The sequence below is a fragment of the Zeus faber genome (assembly GCF_960531495.2).
Source record: "Zeus faber genome assembly, chromosome: 4".
NCBI classification, from domain to species: Eukaryota; Metazoa; Chordata; class Actinopteri; order Zeiformes; family Zeidae; genus Zeus; species Zeus faber.
In genome coordinates, this window is record NC_137191.1 from 16935986 (window position 1) to 16954594 (window position 18609).

At 48.3% G+C, this 18609-nt stretch overlaps 1 protein-coding gene across 3 annotated transcripts in view; it reads left to right on the forward strand.

Moving 5' to 3' along the window:
* The window catches only part of lrba (LPS-responsive vesicle trafficking, beach and anchor containing), a 151679-nt gene that overhangs the window by 107077 nt on the left and 25993 nt on the right, over nucleotides 1-18609 (forward strand). For all 3 annotated transcript variants that reach the window (XM_079998554.1, XM_079998556.1, XM_079998555.1), the window contains 4 exons: nucleotides 1184-1324; nucleotides 2216-2335; nucleotides 4904-5056; nucleotides 17669-17836. In XM_079998554.1, coding sequence (XP_079854680.1) covers nucleotides 1184-1324; nucleotides 2216-2335; nucleotides 4904-5056; nucleotides 17669-17836 — 582 coding nt within the window. The remainder of the gene's footprint in view (nucleotides 1-1183; nucleotides 1325-2215; nucleotides 2336-4903; nucleotides 5057-17668; nucleotides 17837-18609) is intronic.

Here is an 18609-nt window from a genome sequence, read left to right on the forward strand (position 1 = left end):
AAATCAGACCGATGGGTGTGATGTATAATTCAGTGTGTGTACTCACCCGCCCCCCGTGCCCCCGAGCAGCCCCATAATGCCTTTCCCTCAACTCGGAGCATGCGCTGCGCGGTGGCACGAGGTACTGTGCTCGTTGCTGTGCGACCCGGCGGACCCCGGGACGAGGAAGAAAGTCGACATTCTGTACGTGTGCGCGAACGCTTGATTAAAATATGCACACTCGACGCATTCCAGTCCGCAAAAATTTGTGGGGTTTTTTTTCCCCCACTCCAAACCCCTCACTGCATTACCGAAGCAAACAGCCGTGAATACGCACAAAGGCACAGCCCATTACACCCACACAACACAGTAGCAGCAGCGAGAATCAATATCCCAGCCTTGGCCCACGGATGAATCTTTCTGTGACAGGCACCCTATGATATGAAAGAGATCCAATCGATCCGCTGTGTTCCAGGCCCTCATCCTCAAAAGGCCATCATTCCATTACCATTGATCTGGTGTGTGTGTGTGTGTGTGTGTGTGTGTGTGTGTGTGTGTGTGTGTGTGTGTGTGTGTGTGCGTGTGCGTGTGTGTTGGATTGAAGGGGGGTGGGGGTGTCTTAGGGAATGAGGCTCAGCCAGTGGAAGACCAATAAAAATTGATCCACCTCGAAAGTGATTTCTATAAATGAGTATTTAAATAATAGCGAAGTACCACATGTTTCTTTATTTTTGAGAGCAATGTGAAATTAATGCAGCCGGAGCTCGACTACAGCAGGGCCGAACAGTGTATCAGGGACAGATTAATAAAAGCAGAAATAAAAGGCGCACGCCGCCTCGTTATTGATATTCCTCTTAGGCTCTCTTTTCCTCGTACACACACATTAGTTTTCGCTGACAGGCTACAGCTGCAGGGGCTCTTTTTTTCACCGCCTCTAAAAAGCACTCCGTGGGAATGGATTGATCTCCGTCTGAAGAGAAACATCATCTAATATTCATTTGAGATTGCACAAAGGTTACCGGCGCCGTTTGGCACCGTGCGCCGTGCCGCGCGCTCGCTCAAAGCGTTGGCGCCGCAGTCGGAGATCCCCGTCCTCCTTTCCCGCTTAACGCTCACTTGTTTCCGTCTGACTTCTCTTCCCCCGCCGCCGCTTCCCCCTTTTCGCGCTGCCACGTCTTTAACCAAGATAACTTTGCTTTCGCAGCCCATCGGCGCGCTGAACCCCAAGAGGGCGGCGTTCTTCTCGGACCGCTATGACTCCTGGGAAGATGAGCAGGTTCCTAAATTCCACTACGGGACGCACTTCTCCACCTCCAGCTTCACCCAGATGTGGCTGCTTCGCATAGTAAGACGATGCTTGGAAGTGATTTCATTATACACTGTGTGCCTTACAAACCGATATTAGAAATTAAAGGGCCCCACTATATGGCACTCAGGGGTCGAAAGGGAGGTTGCTAACCTTCCCCAGTTTTCTCCTGTTATTGCCCCAGTAGTTTACCATCTCAGTGACTCCCTGTAGAGCCATCTCATTGATCCCACCACATCATTAGCAGGCTTATTCCAAAGCCACTTTACCAAAGGGCCTTTAGTTGTGTCACTTGGAAGCCCAAATTAACATCAGAGAAAAAAATGAGAATTGGGCAGTAATGTCAAGTATTTCCAAGCCTGTTTGTGTTCTAGCGGTTAAAGTGTTTTTCTTTACTTTTTTTTCCTCTTGTCAAACTCAGACAAGGATTCAGAAAAATAGGCTTCGTGTCATTTTAGCCGGCCTTAACTGGCCATCAACCGCATCAGCAGCGTAGTCGGTAGTTGGAGCCCAGCTAATTATGTTCATGTCACTTGGGGGTGAGGGGGTTAGGGTCAGAGAGGCAGCACTGGAATAGCCCAAACAAGATTAAAAACGATGAGAAATGCTCCAGTGAGATGACTGCGTAGGATTTAGCACCTCATTAGGATTTAAAGCCGGTTAAATATTTTTAACATATTTTGGGAAATCTTGTTCACTCCAGACTGTAAGGTGGTTCATTTGCAGCAACCAAAATAACCCAACACAATGGACAACAACACATATTGTATACACACAGTGTGCCAACAGTTGAGTTGAGTTCAGCTCTGGCGGCGTGTCGCTTGCATTTCATGGGATCAGACAAAATGTTGTGCATGTGCTGTTGCCAGACAGAGGACATTATTTCAGTGTACAGCTCCTCGGCTGAACGCGCCATTTTGCTCTTCACAGGAGCCCTTCACCACATTCTTCCTGAACCTCCAAGGAGGGAAGTTTGACCACGCCGATCGCACCTTCTCCTCCGTCTCCCGAGCATGGAGGAACTGCCAAAGAGACACGTCCGACGTCAAGGTACGAGCCGTAGCCTGCGCAGGCAAACGACTCGAGCCCTCAAGCCTGTGACCTCATTCGGAGACTATTTGAAGCCTCGAGTTTGCTTTTTACGCGTGTACTATTACAGTGGCATCAGAGTGATGAAAAAAGACAAATTGGTCATCGCAGTTATTCGTATGACAACTCATCATCAACTAAAATTTCACGGTCTCGACAGCCGCTCGTCACAACCGATCAATGGCGCTCAGATGCGAAAAAGTTGTCGACCTGTGATCAAAGTGTTCAACTGATCCCAATCTGTCCCAGCCGTCCTTCTGAAATTCGGCCCCGCCATAACCTGGACTTGAACCCCTGGCCCACTGGGCCCCCAAAACGCTGCTAGGCTCTGGGTGCTGGCCTCGCAGCAGCGCAGGTCATTCTCATATCGGGCTCCTTAGAAAGCCCAGTGCAGCTTTTAACAAGTGACCCGTTCTCTTAAAACATTTATAGCTACAGTCAGCCCTTCTATAGGCAGGCCCGGTCTCCTGGCACCGGGTCACCGGTTGGGGGAATGCTGGTTTTGCTGGGGGGGGTGTGGACGCTTGATTGCGTTTACCATCCCCGACCCCCCTCCCCCGCGATTTAACACATGGATTTTGTTACCACATAGCCGCTCAGATGCTTGATTGCGAAAGTCCAACAGGAGTCCGTTTTGCTTTCTCGGTCTAGACCTGTCGCTGCGGATCAGGCTGTGAGCTCTCAACATCAGATCAAAACAAAAAGGAAAATCTGGACCACATCACTTGCATTCTACAACCATTTTGCATTCTAAACAAAACCTGAATGAAATTCCGCCGACTTTATCCCCTCGGATGCACACATTCACCTCCTGGGCAAAAGAAGAATTAGTCGAGAGATGTATCAATTTGGCAAGCTAAGTGCACCATTTAGCTTTAGCATTAGTGCCATTGATAGCAACCCTCTCTCCTTCACTGGAGGGCAGAAAACCTCAGTGTTTTCATACCCCGCTGCTAAAGAATGGTTGATAATAGGTTAAAACACCCAGATCTAGTGGTTCCCCAGCCTGCTTGACGCTAGCACAACCTTTGGGCTCTAATCCCTTGACCTCAAGCCTCGGCCCAAAGGCGTCACAGGGTGGCTGGACAGGACAGAGGGGTTAGAAGTAGCAACGGTGCAAGTGTAGCAGGGGGCCAAGGGGCCAGAGCCCCCTCCAGTGACCCGTGACAGAACAGGATTGGGGATCAGAGGGGCTGGCCTCTGACCAGGCCGGAGCACTGGGGCCAATGCACATAATGGGGTACGCATGGCAGGCTTAAGACAGCACACCCTGAAAGGAAGTTCTGCGTGTTTCTACGTGTGTGCGCACATTTGCTTGCTTGTGTGTGTGTGCGTGCGTGCGTGTGTGCGTGCGCGCGTGTGCATCGGCGAACACCCTGCCACCTCAGAATGCACAAATTTACAGCTGGTTTGAGCCAGTGAACCAGGCTGAGCTGGAGGCCTCGTTAAGAGCCTGACCTTTTAGTTGGAGGTCGGGTTTTGTGGAGTGGAGAGATTTCAGAAGTGAGGAAGCGGCGCTTGTTGTTTTAAGCCCAGTGTGTTTGCTTGCTCATTTGATTCGATGTTTTCGCCCCTACTAGTACGAAGTGGATACTCAGCTTTGTCGTCGGATCATCTGATAGCACGGCTGAGAAGCACCTCAAAGAATGGGATTTGAAGCGGATTGAGAGATAAATGTTGACTGAGGCGGACCACTGTACGTTCATATCAAATGCAGCTTGTAAGCGCGGCGGCATCCACATGTCGCCATCCAGTCGCGTCGGCCTCGGCGGTCGACTGTGTTCACGTCCGGTCCGACGTCGAACCGTCGACCTCCTCTGACCGCCTGTCCTTTCCTGGGGGGCCAGTCGGCACTTACAGTCACACCGGCTTTCCTCCAAGATAACAGGGCTGCATCGCAAAAGTGAAATCCAGTCGGACACCGAATTGTGATAATTCCGTCCAGATGTTAAACGCGGCTAACCCCGAGCCCCGAACACACGTTGTCAGACTGAATCAGCCTGCCATTTTACTGCAGCGTCTCTGAGCCTTTTTTTTTTTTTTTTAAACTGCCGCCGTATCTGAAACAGTCGCGACAGGTAGCGCCTCGTTTGAATGAAACTAGAATTACTGTTGTAGCCTAGGCAGGTGTGTTTATGTGAGTGTAGTACTCACCCATTCGAGGGCTTCATCTGTAGATACTTAATCCCCATTGGCCAGCATGTTGCTATGCGGGAATAAAGCTGCTCTCTATGTTTTGACACATGTTTGGTTGAATGGCAAACAGAGTATCTTACAAGGTGTGATCAATCAATATCAGCCAATAATGGGGCTGTCCTTTCTATGTGGAGACTGCCAGGAGACATATACATAATATGTAATTTTATGTACAGTATATGTCTCCTGGCAGTAATAATGCAATATTCCCATATCGCATCAAGAAAAACCTGCTTCATTTATTTTTATCTCACCAGGAAAGTTTTTAATTTACCCCTTGGAGGGATCTTGATGCAACACAACTAACTAGTCCCTCTGCCCCCCCCAACACAGGAGCTGATCCCGGAGTTCTACTACCTCCCAGAGATGTTCCTCAACTCCAACAACTACAACCTGGGGGTTATGGAGGACGGCACTGTGGTCTCCGACGTGGAGCTCCCGCCCTGGGCCAAGAGTCCGGAGGAGTTCATACGCATCAACCGCCTGGTACGTGACGTGCGCAGCACAAGAGGAGGAGAGGGGCATGGACACCAAATAACAAGTTCTCGGGAACTTCTTACTTTTGCGGTGTTGTAGTTTAAACTAAAATAAATCAGGAACTGGATCGATCAAACTGCTCATCGATGGTTCATTAGGTTATATCCTGGCAAAATGCTTTGACTCCACCTCAACTATTTATCTAGTAAATTCTAATCAGAATCTCCATATGAAAAAAAATACATAAGAGGCACTTTATTATACTATTAGGCTGTATTCTATTGGATATATGATTTATGCTGGCAACTGGATTTGACAAGTACTTTTAATTACGTACATTTAAGAGAAAGTACTTACATACTTTTACTTAAGTAGGAATGTCAATATGATATTTTCACCTTTACTACTTTTGTGAGTACTTTTCTGTCAAGGTATTTGTACTTCTACTTAAGGGCAAGGTCTGAGTAATTCCAGGCACGTTGTCTACACACGGACACCAAAGAGCAAAGTAAACAAGGAAATCTCCCTTCAGCCAGAGGATCATGCTCCAAATCCCTACGTTGTGGACGCAGGGATTTGAGCATTCTCCCTGCCTCGCCTGTGCCCTCCTCGCGTGGAGGGTTCAGGGACTATTTTTATTTTTATTTTTTTTCTCTTTTCAATTTATCTTACACATACATCTTTAATTATGGACTAGCTACAGAATGCATGCGCACGGCTACGTACATACGCGCTGAAATGCACGCACAAAAACACATTCCTCGGTGTCCCTTATGTGTCATACAGGCCCAGCCGTCTCCAGCGCTGTCAGAAGTCTCAGCCCCCGCTGGTGCTAGCTTAGCAGGAAATGCTAATGCAAAGAGACAGTGTTATTTCCTGTCCGTCTCGTATCTCTTCCTGATACCAGAGCCGAGCGCTCCTCTGACATGCCCCGGCTCTCTCGCTCTCTGTCGGCAAAGTGATCTAACATCGCCCTCGCACAGGCACATGTTTCCGATATCTCTGTCCTTTCCCTCCAAGTTCAGTGGGCAAATAATCTCTGTATTTGCTGGGTTGTTGTTAGTCTTTTTGATTTATCTCCTTCTACTGTATACACATGCAAATTGGAAACCTATGATATAGTTTAAGACCACCCACTTATTTGTGTCATAAAAAAAACAAAACATTATATACAGCTTGATTGGAAGGGACGTTTTTGTTCAGTCAAAGAGGATTATGATTGAATGATTATTTTGGGTCCTTTGCCCAGTTTTGTGTGTGTGTGTGTGTGTGTGTGTGTCTGTCTGTCTGTGTGTGTGTGTGTGTGTGTGTGTGTGTGTGTGTGTGTTCGTTCATCACTGGAGTCTTTCTGCAGTACCACAACATTTGCATGAGATTGCATCCAAATGTATGATATTATTATTACTATTGTCATTATTATTAGTGTATGTATAGGTGTGTGTACCTGGATGCGAGTCTGTTTTTACATCATGGAACATACTATAACATAATATTTAACTACGGCCACCACTTTATCTGGGTTTGTGGACCAATCCAGATGTCTTTCTTCACTCGTGCAACACACAGACAAACACACACACACCAACAAGCACACAAACACTTTGTTTTGTTTCTGGCTCCATTGTGCATTGTGTGCAAATGCGGCAATATTGATTTTGTGGAGGGTGGAGCCCAGGGGGCAGACAGGTGGAGTTGTAAGGAAGCTCATAATGTGCACTGCAACACACAGACCGGCAAAAAGGCATCGCAGGGGGACGTACGAAATAGACGACTCCCATCACATGTAGAGACACACCCAACATCTGCGTGTTAACACTGTGTACCATTACAGAGACATGGGACCCAAATTTGGATTTTAAAGCAACTGGTAAAAACGGAAAGCTCAAGTTCACCTTAAGAGTTTGAACACACGTTTGAGGTGTAACTTCACTCAAGCTAGTTTACTCTTTATTTATTTATTACCCTTTTTTTTTTTTTTTTTTTAAGTCCACGACTCAAATAGACCAGAGGAGTCAAAGATGGGCGGGACAATCGGATGAGGGGTGGGGTACGGGTGGGGTGGGGTGGGGGGGGCGGAGTGGGTGGACGGGTCTCTGGTCGTGACAGATCGCTGGCATTAGAAGGCGTCAGCTGGCAACTGTGGTTCTGCGGGGAGAGAGAGATGACTAGAGCGGCGAAAAGACGAGGGAAGTAGTTAATGGGCTGTTTGGCTCTCCTTAGCTCGTCTGCCGCTAATGGCCTCGCAACGCAAGAATAGACAGCAGGAGAGGACACGCAAACACACACACACTTATGTACACACCCGCGTACACACTCCTGCTGTCTCCGCTCTGGTTATGAGCCTTAGATGATTAACAGCTAATTAGGCCCCAATCTGGTGAAGCCATTAAAAGCCCCTCATAGTCAAGAATTGTGGCTCCGCAGAAAAGCGCAAGCGCTTGATTTTGTTTTTTCGAATAACCGAGAGTTGACGTGAAGTCCTCGAACCGAAAATGCGTCCGCACCAAGGGTCTCGCGCCTGACCTCTCGCACTGGATTTCGAACTTCTGGTTTGAAATGCATCCGTTTAAGACGCCATCGGTTGGATTCAAAACAGACCCGCTTGGGATGAAACGTCAACATTTTTTAGCCCAAGAAGAGCGGGGAGGCAGGTAGGAAGTACAGCACGGACACCGGCTCGCAGGTACACGTTGTGTATTTATTTCGTGAGCGGTGGGGGGAGAAACAAACGCGCGCGCTCCCTCCGTCGTGCATACGCGGCGACTGGAAGGCCCGCGCCGCGGCGTGCCACGCGGATCAGGGGCCGCGTGTTGTTTTCACCAGGGGGGTCAAAGAAGAGGTTAAGAACTTGATCCTTCTTCCACCAGATAACTACATGTCTCTGGGCACTGTCAGACTCCCTGACATTCCATTATATACGACCGCGTCTCCCTCCTCAGGCCTGCTAACCGTTAGCGGGATAGCAGGTGATCTCATATGTGGAGGTGTGTGCCGCGTTTTACCCCCGCGCTCGTTTATCTTAAAAGGTGGCCGTCCGTCTGATCGTTAGCTTTTTTTTGGGGGGGGTGGGGTGGTTTGCCCTCGTCTTCGCTTTAAGATGCTCCGACGGTGTCCTTGAAACTATCCCTCTCTTCAGATTTCTGGCACTTGACTGACCACGGCTAGCTCCTGCACGCTGGGTTATCACATCCGCCGTGGCTGCCTTTCACTTCTCGAGCGCGCCCGATCTTTGCGTTGGTGCCGGGAGAGGCGGAGCTGGCGCCACCGGAGCAAACGGCAAACAGAGGAGCACGCGCGTGACGCAAATACAACAAAACATGCCTGAGCAAGTGCTGAATTTTTTATCGGAAGAAACTTCAATGACACAATTTTATTATCCTGTACAATGTTGTCGCCGAATGGGAACAGTCTCATGTAACATTTGTAGCTGCGTTTCCACCCGAAAAATGTGGGGGCTGAACCACGGCGAAGATTCCCTTCTTCTCGTTTAGTTCAGATGTTTGGTTCCCCTCACTCATCTGTCCTGCTGAAGTGCCGCTGACAGACCAGTAAACCACACCCAAGGGAGACCCCAACAGCACATAAAGAACCCGTCTCTTGCCCCTTTTTAAAGAGTCTGCTCACTCAGAGCAGTGACAGAGGCATCAGCTAAACCGGCGCAGAGAAAGAGGGAGACGGAGAGACCGTAAGAGGATGACAGAAGAGAGGGGGGCGAGCGCGCCTCTCGTTCAATGGCCGCAACGTGTTGAGTGATGGGCCAGAAGCTGCTACCGGGAGAGAAATAACCCCGGGTCACGAGCAAAACATCTCTTACAGCCGTACCGTAAAGGCCCGAGACGCCCCACCGTCAAAGGATACAGCGAGCAGCGCCGCTCTGCGGGAAAACTCACCTTTTCCGAAACGTTCCGAACGCCTATCCAGTTGGACGACGGGACGGAGTCTCACGCTTGGCTTCACAGCTGTTGTTGTGGTGACCCCGCGCTATTCTCCCACATGGAGGTAAAACCTCCACGCGGTCGTCTCACGCTAACAGACAAATGTCAGGCAAACATGAGCCAAATGCCTTCCACCGCCGAATACCCGTGTAAAGGAACCCCCCCCCCCCATGTGAAAACTCAACCCTGACATTTCGTCCACTTCATACGTTGACAGACCCCTCGTGCTTTACAAGAGCGTCGGCGCGTCGGACCGCGCTCGCCGTCCTGCAAGGCGATCGAATTTTGGTGAATTTTTGTTTGGAGACCGCTTTTTAAAAAAAAATATATATATATATTTTATTTTTTTTGTCATTTCTAAGTTGGAATCATTTACGGTAGCTGGGAGGTGAGCGCTATGTACACGATAAGACCGTGTACCGCTCCAGACCTTGCCCTGGGTGATGTGTTGATCTAGACATGAGTAACGGGGGAAGAGAACCAGAGTGGGGTTTTGGGGTGGGGTGGGGGGCCGGACAAAGTTCCAACATTTTTCCCACAAGTCCCACAGCCAGACGTCATAACTCCCCAGCGCAGACCACCAGCTACTCAAAGTCAAAAGATCGTGGCTGTTTACATTCACCTCTCATCCAGACAACGCTCTCTGATCAGGCACCAGCTGGGGCCCCCATAGCGCCGTTCCCACCAGCGCCAACGCGGCACTTCTTTTTTTTTTTTTTTTTTTTTTTCCCCCAGGCTTCCCGCGCAGGAATTGACGTGCGAGCCGCGGTTGCGAGCAGCCGCTAACCACTAAAAGATACTTTCTTGCTTCTGCGAGTGACTGAGTGAGTGAGATATGGAGATAGCCTCGCCTCGCCTCGTGCGGCCCGGCCCGGCCCGGCGCGGCGGCGTTGGGCTTCGTCCCCGATAGCCCGGCGCTAATCTGCACCCCTCCGTGTAATGGGGAGTCCCGGGCCGGGGATGGAAACTAGCGCCGAGGAGCGGGATCGCTATCTGGCTAACGTCAGCCGGCGCTCACTGTAGGGTACTGTCATGTGTGAAGGCAGACATGTTTACTGTGCGCCCAGTGTTTTACGAGCTGTCCCCCTTCTTCTCCTCCTGCTCTTCCTCTTCCTCCTCCTCCCTCGTCTCCTCGTCCTCCTCCTCCTCCCTCTTCTCCGCCTCCTCTTCCTACTCCTCCTCTGTTTCAATGACGTAATGGCTTTTCCTGCTGCATGTGCTGATTAAAGCCTGAGGAATTGGATGATCTACTGCCGCTGACATGCTCGCTCGCTAATGTTGTCTCTTTCTTTCTTCTCCGCTCTCCACCTCTCTCTCCACCTCTCTCTCTCTCTCTCTCTCTCTCTCTCTCTCTCTCTGCCGTTGTGTTTCTCGCCGCCAGATTTGCCAAAGCGGAGCAGATTTCGCTGCATTATCCATGCAGCTTGTGCTCGCCTGTGAGAAATTAAAGTGTAATTCACTGCGGCAGCGGCTGGGACCACCTTTTAGTCCCATCTTTGCATGTGTAGCAGAGCTCAAAGAGCGGCGGTGGAACGGTGGCGTTTGCGCAGCGCGGAGCGAGCGGCCTCCTCATTCAGCAGTGTGAAAATGTCCATCAGATTACATAAGAGAACTGAGAGAAATGGAATTTTGGGCAACTCTGGCCCTTTTAAAATGGATTCAGAGGCACAAAACAAACTCCCGATGACCTAAAAAAAAATAAAAATAAAAAAAGCGAGAGAGAGACGACAGGACGACCAAAACAAAATTGACCCGTTGACCCAAACTGGCATTATCGAAGCAGGTGGCGGGTGGTGACGTCGGCGCTTGACACTGCTGATTTTTCCGGAGAATCCCGGGGTAATGGCAGCCGTTATTAGAGGGCAGACATCGTATTTTAGGATACCTGTTCATTTGAACCTGCTCTTTAGAGGCAGAGGAAGTTCCACCCTCCCAACCGCACGAATCATATTTCCTTCCACTATTTGGCGGTCACTCCCTTAAATTCACAGCCGTGGAGGAGGCTCTCAAATTATGTGAATTTGTTTGATTTCAAAGCCCCACTAGAGGGTTTAACTGTTGTGCAGTGTCACTTTCTAAATACACACAATCACAGAGTTCCGACTCACCGAACCCGTTAACCTCCCAACTTCGACCGGGGCAGTCGTTCATCCTAATCACCCATGCTCCATTTTTTGGGAAGGCCGGAAAAAAAAAAACAGACCCCTCGAGTCACTCTAGCCCACTGCGCAAATTATCTGAGGAGACAATTAGTGTCCGGACACCTATCCAAATATTCCTCCGTGCGGTGAGGGCTGAATCTCACTCACTGCCAAAGCCTTTAATCAGCGCTGACTGTTGACTTAGGTTTCTGCTGATCTGGACGTTTCTATTAGAGTCAGTTCTGGAAGGCGAGCTGGTTAGCTTCTGAGTTGGTAAAAAGATGAGTGGGTGGTTATCTGTAGGTGTTACCGATTTTTAGGGAAATATAGAGGGCGGGCGGTGAATTCAGATTTGACAGGTGTAGTGTGTAAGTACCTTGTGCACGCGTGTTTGTGTGTGTAAACAGTGTATTGCACTGTGAGTGGTGACTGAAGGATGGCAGTAATGGCATTATTTATGAGTCAAATACATGGAAGTATACAGTGAGTAAAAAACATTATTACTGGCGTGTTAAGCTTCCATATTGTTTACGCTTCTTCCTGCACCGTGAAGCGCAGCACTTAGTGCCTTCACAGCGTTGCAGTGCGCCAACTGTCTGACTTAAGGTCAAATCCACTATGACATGTTTGTTTTTTGGGATATATTTCCCAATCATGGCTCAATCTGCTTCTCGTCACCCCCCGTTACAGGATATTCTCGCATTTAAAGTGGGCGAGGGATGGAGAGAAAGGGACGGGAAGAGAGAAACGGAGGAGGAGGAGGAGAGCTGGTGTTATTGTTAGAGTGTTGGGTTACACGTGCCGCGGAGAGAGAGGTCCGTTGACCCACGGCCAAAACTTTCACAGTTATGACCTGATCTGATTGTTAAGGCAGCACGTTAGGAGGGAGGACCCCGGTAATTATGACACACACTCAACGACGTGTGTGTGTGTGTGTGTGTGTGTGTGTGAGTGTGTGTGTGTGCGTGTGTGTGTGAGAATAACAATAAAGGAAACGGTTTGTTAGTTTCATGGCTGCTCTGGGCTCTCGTTCCTTACGTCATCCCTTCTTCTGTTGTTGTTCGCGCCCCCCCCCCTTATATCCTGGCAGACCAGTTTGCTCTGCGCTGGCACCGGGCCTCCTCAAACTGACAGTCTGCTGCTCTGTAATGGCAAACTAATAGGGCTTTAATCAGGGTGCTTGTCAAACGCTGGGTGAGGCAACTCCAGATGAAAGGATCCGATGTCTTGCACGGAGCAGGTGAAAAGGAAAAAGGATGTGAGAGTGAGAGGAACAGCAGGGGAAGGGGGAGAGAGGCTCAGTGCTAAATGAGAGGGTGGTGTATCAGAGCGTGAGGGAACTAGAAGAGGCCGAGTCCGAGGACTGCACCGAGAAGTGTCATTTCATATCCACGATGGGGTGTGGCGTCAATGAAAACACAATAAGGCTGTTATTATGGTCAATATGAGCGATACTACTACAGTAGAAACCACTTATTGTGATCACGTCTGTCAGGGTCCAATCGATCAATATAAGCGGATGATTATTATAGCCATTTTTATTTTATTTTTGTGTTATTTCTCATCCAGATTACCATCTGATGGTATCAATGGCTCAGGGGTTCACATCAGGGGCACACATGGCTTTTTGGGGTTCGTTCAATTAGGAAACGGAGGAAAATAAATACATCTACAATAAAAACATCTAATTGTAAATTATATTTAATAAACAAATCACTTTTATTTGTTTTTTTTCTTGGAGAAACCGGGACACGGAACGGAGATCGCTCCCTCTCCATTTCGCCTTTACGTCACTGCTCTTTACCTGTCTGTTTTACAAATTATCAGTCTTAAATACATTTTAAACTTCAATTAACTGTCGGACCGGATTTAAACTGTTGAATGAAAATGTAATATTATAAGGAAATCCTTGGAGGGGGGCTGCGCTGGTGCTATGCAAAATCCTGACGGGGCTATAGCACTGGCAAGCCCTGGTGTAGTGCCGCCACTGAAGAAGGGTTACCGCGAGGCAAAGTATCATGGGAGTAAAGTTAAAAATAAAAATGGAATTACCGTAGTTAAGAAAAACAAAATTTCCATATGTTGTCATGGATGAAAAGACCCCAAATTAACACTGTCAGCGGACTATTTGATGATTATCAGCCAATTATTTAAACAGCATTTGTTCTGTCCCAAGCTTTTTGATTCATATCAGCGGTTGATCACTTTATCCGTGATCATTATAAGCGGTTTCCACTGTATTATTAAAGATTTGCATTGCAGGTATGGAACTTGCAGAATGAATCTGTCTGGATGCAATGGTATACAAATATAATCTGTTGCCTGCTGACAGCGCAGGTAAAATAAATACAGTTTCTAAAAGAATTTCTAATTTATACGACAGTAAGTTGTTTCAAGTGTGTACTTTAAATTTGTTGAAATTATTATAAATTAAATACAGTAACTTTTTGGGGGAAAGCTATATCACTTTTGACAATATTCAACTAACATTCATCTTTTTCGTGTTTGTTTTTTTCCACCATCAATGCTGAAACGCTTCCACCATCATTTTTTTCCACCATAGACGCCTCCTGGTCAGCCTTTCTATTGCACGTAGACCGCAACAAATGTCTCATCAGCTCCGATCAATAAGCAAGAAGAGGCTCCGTCAGTCACTCTCGACAACACACCCGTGTGTATCGGATTACACACACACACACACACACACACACACACGCTTGCTGGCCATTGGTATGCAAATGAGTTGATTGATTTGTTAAGTGACATTTTAACATCCTTACAGACAGCTCTCCATAAGTCCTTAAAAAGGTTTTTTAGGGTCTGCGAGCGTTGGAGGAAAGCGTTCAGTGACACCTCGTTTAGAACGCAGTCAAATCCGTCCCAATCCAGACCATAAACTGAATCGCAATCCGCCGCCGAGCACAGACACTTCACTGCTGGGCTTAGTGCAAATGATGCTGCCGCTCTTAACCTTGACTTTCTGAAAGAGCAAGCAGACGTTGTGCGCAAGAAGCCCTGTGTGTGTAGGAGAGAAGCAGCGCTGTCAATGTTCGATCATACCGTCCATAACCTCCAGTTCAAAGCAGGGCAACATGGCCGAGGAGGCTCCACGTAAACTCGGGACACGTCGAGGAATTCGATGAAGACAAAGTTTTGCGTCTTCTGAAGTGACCAGGCTAGACAGCTACAGGAACTATCAAACTCCGTTGGACGTGGGGAATATAGGTTTAGTGTTACCCCTTTAGCCCGAAACATCTGTAGCCGGGGAAATTTGAGACTCAAAGCCAGACAGGTCAGCTCCATTATGATGTATTTTCATTGGAATCCACGTTGCAACCCTGGGAACTGCCAGGGAAGCAGAATGAGAACGGAGTTTTTTTTTTGGTTTTTTTTTTTAACTCCACAATGAATCAGATTAGAGAAGAGAGGTTCTGAAACAGAGAGTATGAAGGGAAGCACCTTGACACCCCGGTGCAGACTGATGAAAGACTCTGCTTTCGTTTCAGGATTTCCTCCACAAGATTATCGTTTATTTAGGAAACTAGTCCCCGCGGAAGACAACAAAGGCATAGCCCATACTTTGGGCGGTGCACTTCATCAAAGCCACGCACAATAGGATTGTGGGATTCCACCAACTTCCAACCCCCTACCAGGCATTTACATAAAGGCGTGCTAAATTATTCATTAATTATTCGAGGGGTCCCGCGTGGACGGGGATGACACACACGCTGGCTGCTAATTGGCCCATCAATAACCTGAAGTGGCACCAGATTCCACCTCAGGAATCTTCCTTCTATCTGCCCCGCCTTCTGCCTCATTTTGCAAACAACGCTGAGCTGCACACGGAGACATCAGATCTCAGCGTCGCTTCTTAAGACGTACGTGCCTTCATAACTAGGCTCTATCTTGCGTCGTGTGTGCGTGTCCCCCACATATTTTGACGAGTGATAGAAGGCAATGAATGGTAGTGCGTTTAAAAAAAGAAAAAAAATGCAGACGAGCAAAATGCAGAAATGAAAATGATATACTGAGATCCAGGTCATGGATTTTGACCTTGAAGGATTGTGATCATTGCTTGGCAAATTATATTCAATCATTATTGCTCTCGAATTCGAATGCTTGAACCACTCCAAACAATTCTCTAAACAATTCTCAAACTAATCCTCAAAATGGTTTCGGGCCCTTTTCAACAGATTCAACAGAGCAGGACATTGAAGGATGGCTATCGTTCCTCACCGAATGATTCCTCTGGAATTACTGCTGTCCAATTCCCTCGATTCTCAAGTCATTCTCCAGAAATCTTCCCACAATATTTTAATCGAGTTTAATGTAATTTGGTGGTTACGACTTGTGAGTCAGAGCACTTTCACAATACGTCTAATTCTGGGAAATTTTCATTAAATTTCCGAGCGCAACCCTTATTGTGTGGATATAGTCGATTTTCTCTCTAGCTGTGAGCATTTCTTCTGAACAAAAAGTCCCAGACCCAGCCTCTCTGCCTGGTGTGTTATTCAGAATGCAGGGGGAGAAGTGCCAGTGGGAAACGGACAGAAACAACAGCAAAAAATAAAGGGCTTTGAAGACGCACGATCGAGTGTGTTTACTGAACCTCCGCCGGCCGCAGCCAAACGCTCCCTCCGTCACGTTCAGCCCGCTGAGGCTGCTTCACTCAACTCCATCCTCCTTAACCGCTACCTTCGAGTCACGGTGGACCCAGTAATAAATGTAGAGATGCAGAAGCCCTGCATTTTACGCCCCCAAGTCCCAGATCACAACGCACGCACACACACACACACCAGTCTCCGTTCTCTTTCTCCCCACATGCTGGATGCCAGTGATTACCATAAAGGCGGCCCCTGGAGAGGTTGCTGTAATAACACAAGCTGCTCTTTGTTTCCCTGCACTGACTGACAAGAGATTGCACTGCACATTAAATGCCCATCAGACCCAGCATTAGTTTCTAAACCAGGGGAGCGGGGCCCGTCAAAGGTCAATCCCAGCGCATAATGAACTGATCCGTCCCTCCGACTTTCTCACACACACACACACACACACACACACACACACGCACACACACGCACACACACGCACACACAGGCACAAGCACGCACGCACGCACTCACTGAGGACCTCAGGCGGCCAGGTGCTAACATGAACTGGCTGCTTTATAATGTCGTTTCAGTGAAGATTTTAAACCTCTGTGATCGGGCGGTTGTCTCAATGCTCTTTAACTCCGAGCGGCGCGGGTTTTGACCTTAATGCTGATTGTTAGTTTTGTTTTGCGACAAACATTTTCTCCCGGTTCCACCCTTTATCCATAAATGTTGTTTGGCAAGGCACAATTAAGAGGCAAACTCCTGACAAATCCCTCACCATCCTCCATCTTACTGTTCCTCCAAGTCTCAAAACACTCATTGCATTTAAATGGGTCATTTTCTAAAAGAAGACCACTACGTATAATAACCATTAACCTATAAAACTACGGAGCTTCACTCCAAAGACAAATGGCGCACGCACAAAGCAGCTTTGCTTTTTTTTTTTTTAATGGCTTCTTTTTTTTTTTTTTTACCTGTTTCCACTCCCTGAAAAGACCTCAGATTGCTTCATCGCCCTCGGGGTTTTACCTTCAGAAGCCAGCGATGCCGTCGCTGTTCTTGTTCAGCTTCTCATGAGATCGAGGTTTTTCCCTGATTTCCTTCAAAAGGCCCGGTCGGCCATTACGCGACCGGGGAAAAACATACATCCCAGCCTCCTCCCGGCCATAATCCCCCGCTCCACTCTCGGCGCTGATTGAAAGTTAGTAATTAAGCGCGCGGGGGAGGGTTGGACGCAGAATGAGCTGTCACAAAGTCACATTCAAGTGAGCGATGCGCGGGGTCTCTCCGGCAAAAAATTAAATGATATAAATTGCCGTTTAAGTGCAGCGCGGGCTAATGTTTTGTCACAAATTAATGTGACACAAGGCAGCAATGACAATCAGAGGCCGCCTCGTTGTAATCTGGACGTGTTAAGGGGGCTTTTGTGAGCCGGCAGCTTTACACAAATTAACACAATTGTCTGTTTTTATGGGGAAACCATAAAGGGGATTTTTTCTGGGTTTTTTTTTTTTTTTCCCCTCCTGTAATGAGGAGAGAGAACAGCTTGTATCTCAGTGTTATGGTGATGCGGAGACAATCTTTGGAACAGCAACAAGGTGCCCCCCCCCGACCGAGGGTGGGGGACGGGTGCGAGAGAATAAAGAAGGGAGCTCAAATGGTTCCCTAATGAGCTACAAAAGTTTTCTAATGTTTTGATGTTTTCAAATGATGTGCTGTGGATCGACCGTCTGTTTTGTTCATTATGCCGGGCGTTAGCGGATCACATCTGAGGAATTATTGCTCCATGATCAGAGCGCTGAGCGATAACCGCCGCGGCGTAATGGGGGTAGGGGGCGGGGGAGCGTCAGGCGCCGGCGAGAGAACGGCGTGGAAACGGATCGGCGCTGTTCGTCATCCTCCTTAACCCTTTAATCCCTCCTCCCCCCCCCCCCCCCCCCCCCCCCGCAGGCCCTGGAGAGCGAGTTTGTGTCCTGTCAGCTCCACCAGTGGATCGATCTGATCTTCGGTTACAAGCAGCAGGGACCCGAAGCCACCCGAGCTCTTAACGTTTTCTATTACCTCACTTACGAGGGGACGGTCAACCTCAGCTCCATTGGCGACCCGATGCTTCGTGAGGTGAGGCTCAACATGGAAGCATGCATGCACGATACATCATACACCACATATAACCCTAACCCAACTTAATATGCAGCCACAAACTCAAGTTCTCAGTGTCACCCGTCCATTCACTGAATTAACATTCTACAAGCTGTCTAAGCCATTAACCATGTTCAACTGGTTAGTTATGGTGCGGTGTGGAGGTGCTAACTAGGGTTCGAGCGATTAATTCATCGGCCGATTAAGCGGGCCGATATTTGGCATTTGGAGATAGTCAATCAGCGGCAATCAGCCGATGCCTGCGCTCACGAGGCCAAGAAACAAAAAAATATCGACAAAAAAATATTGATTTTTCTATACAGTACATATTGATTCTGGATAATCATTTTCCGCACTAGCGATATACCGTAAGCAGCTGCGCTGTCTCGCTCTCTCTTCTATCCGACAGCGAGTCGCGCACACACAGACACGCACGCACGCACACACACACACACACACACACACACACACTCTCTCTCTCTCACACACTCGCTCACAAACACCGCTGCAGAGCCCTCACAGCCTTCGCCTCCTCTCGCTCACAGCGCTCTTCTCGTCACTCGTCTCGTTCGCTCCGGGTTTGTTTTGGTGTTCACTCGTCAGAGATGGCGCGTGCAGAGCCTCCACCGCCGGTTTCTGTTGGCTAAGCAAACAGCAGGAGCGCTGGAAACACTTGGCGTTTGAAGCAAAACGTAAACCTAACTCAGACAATCGGACAGCGCTGCACCGTGTGTGCCTCGCGGGTCGCCGTG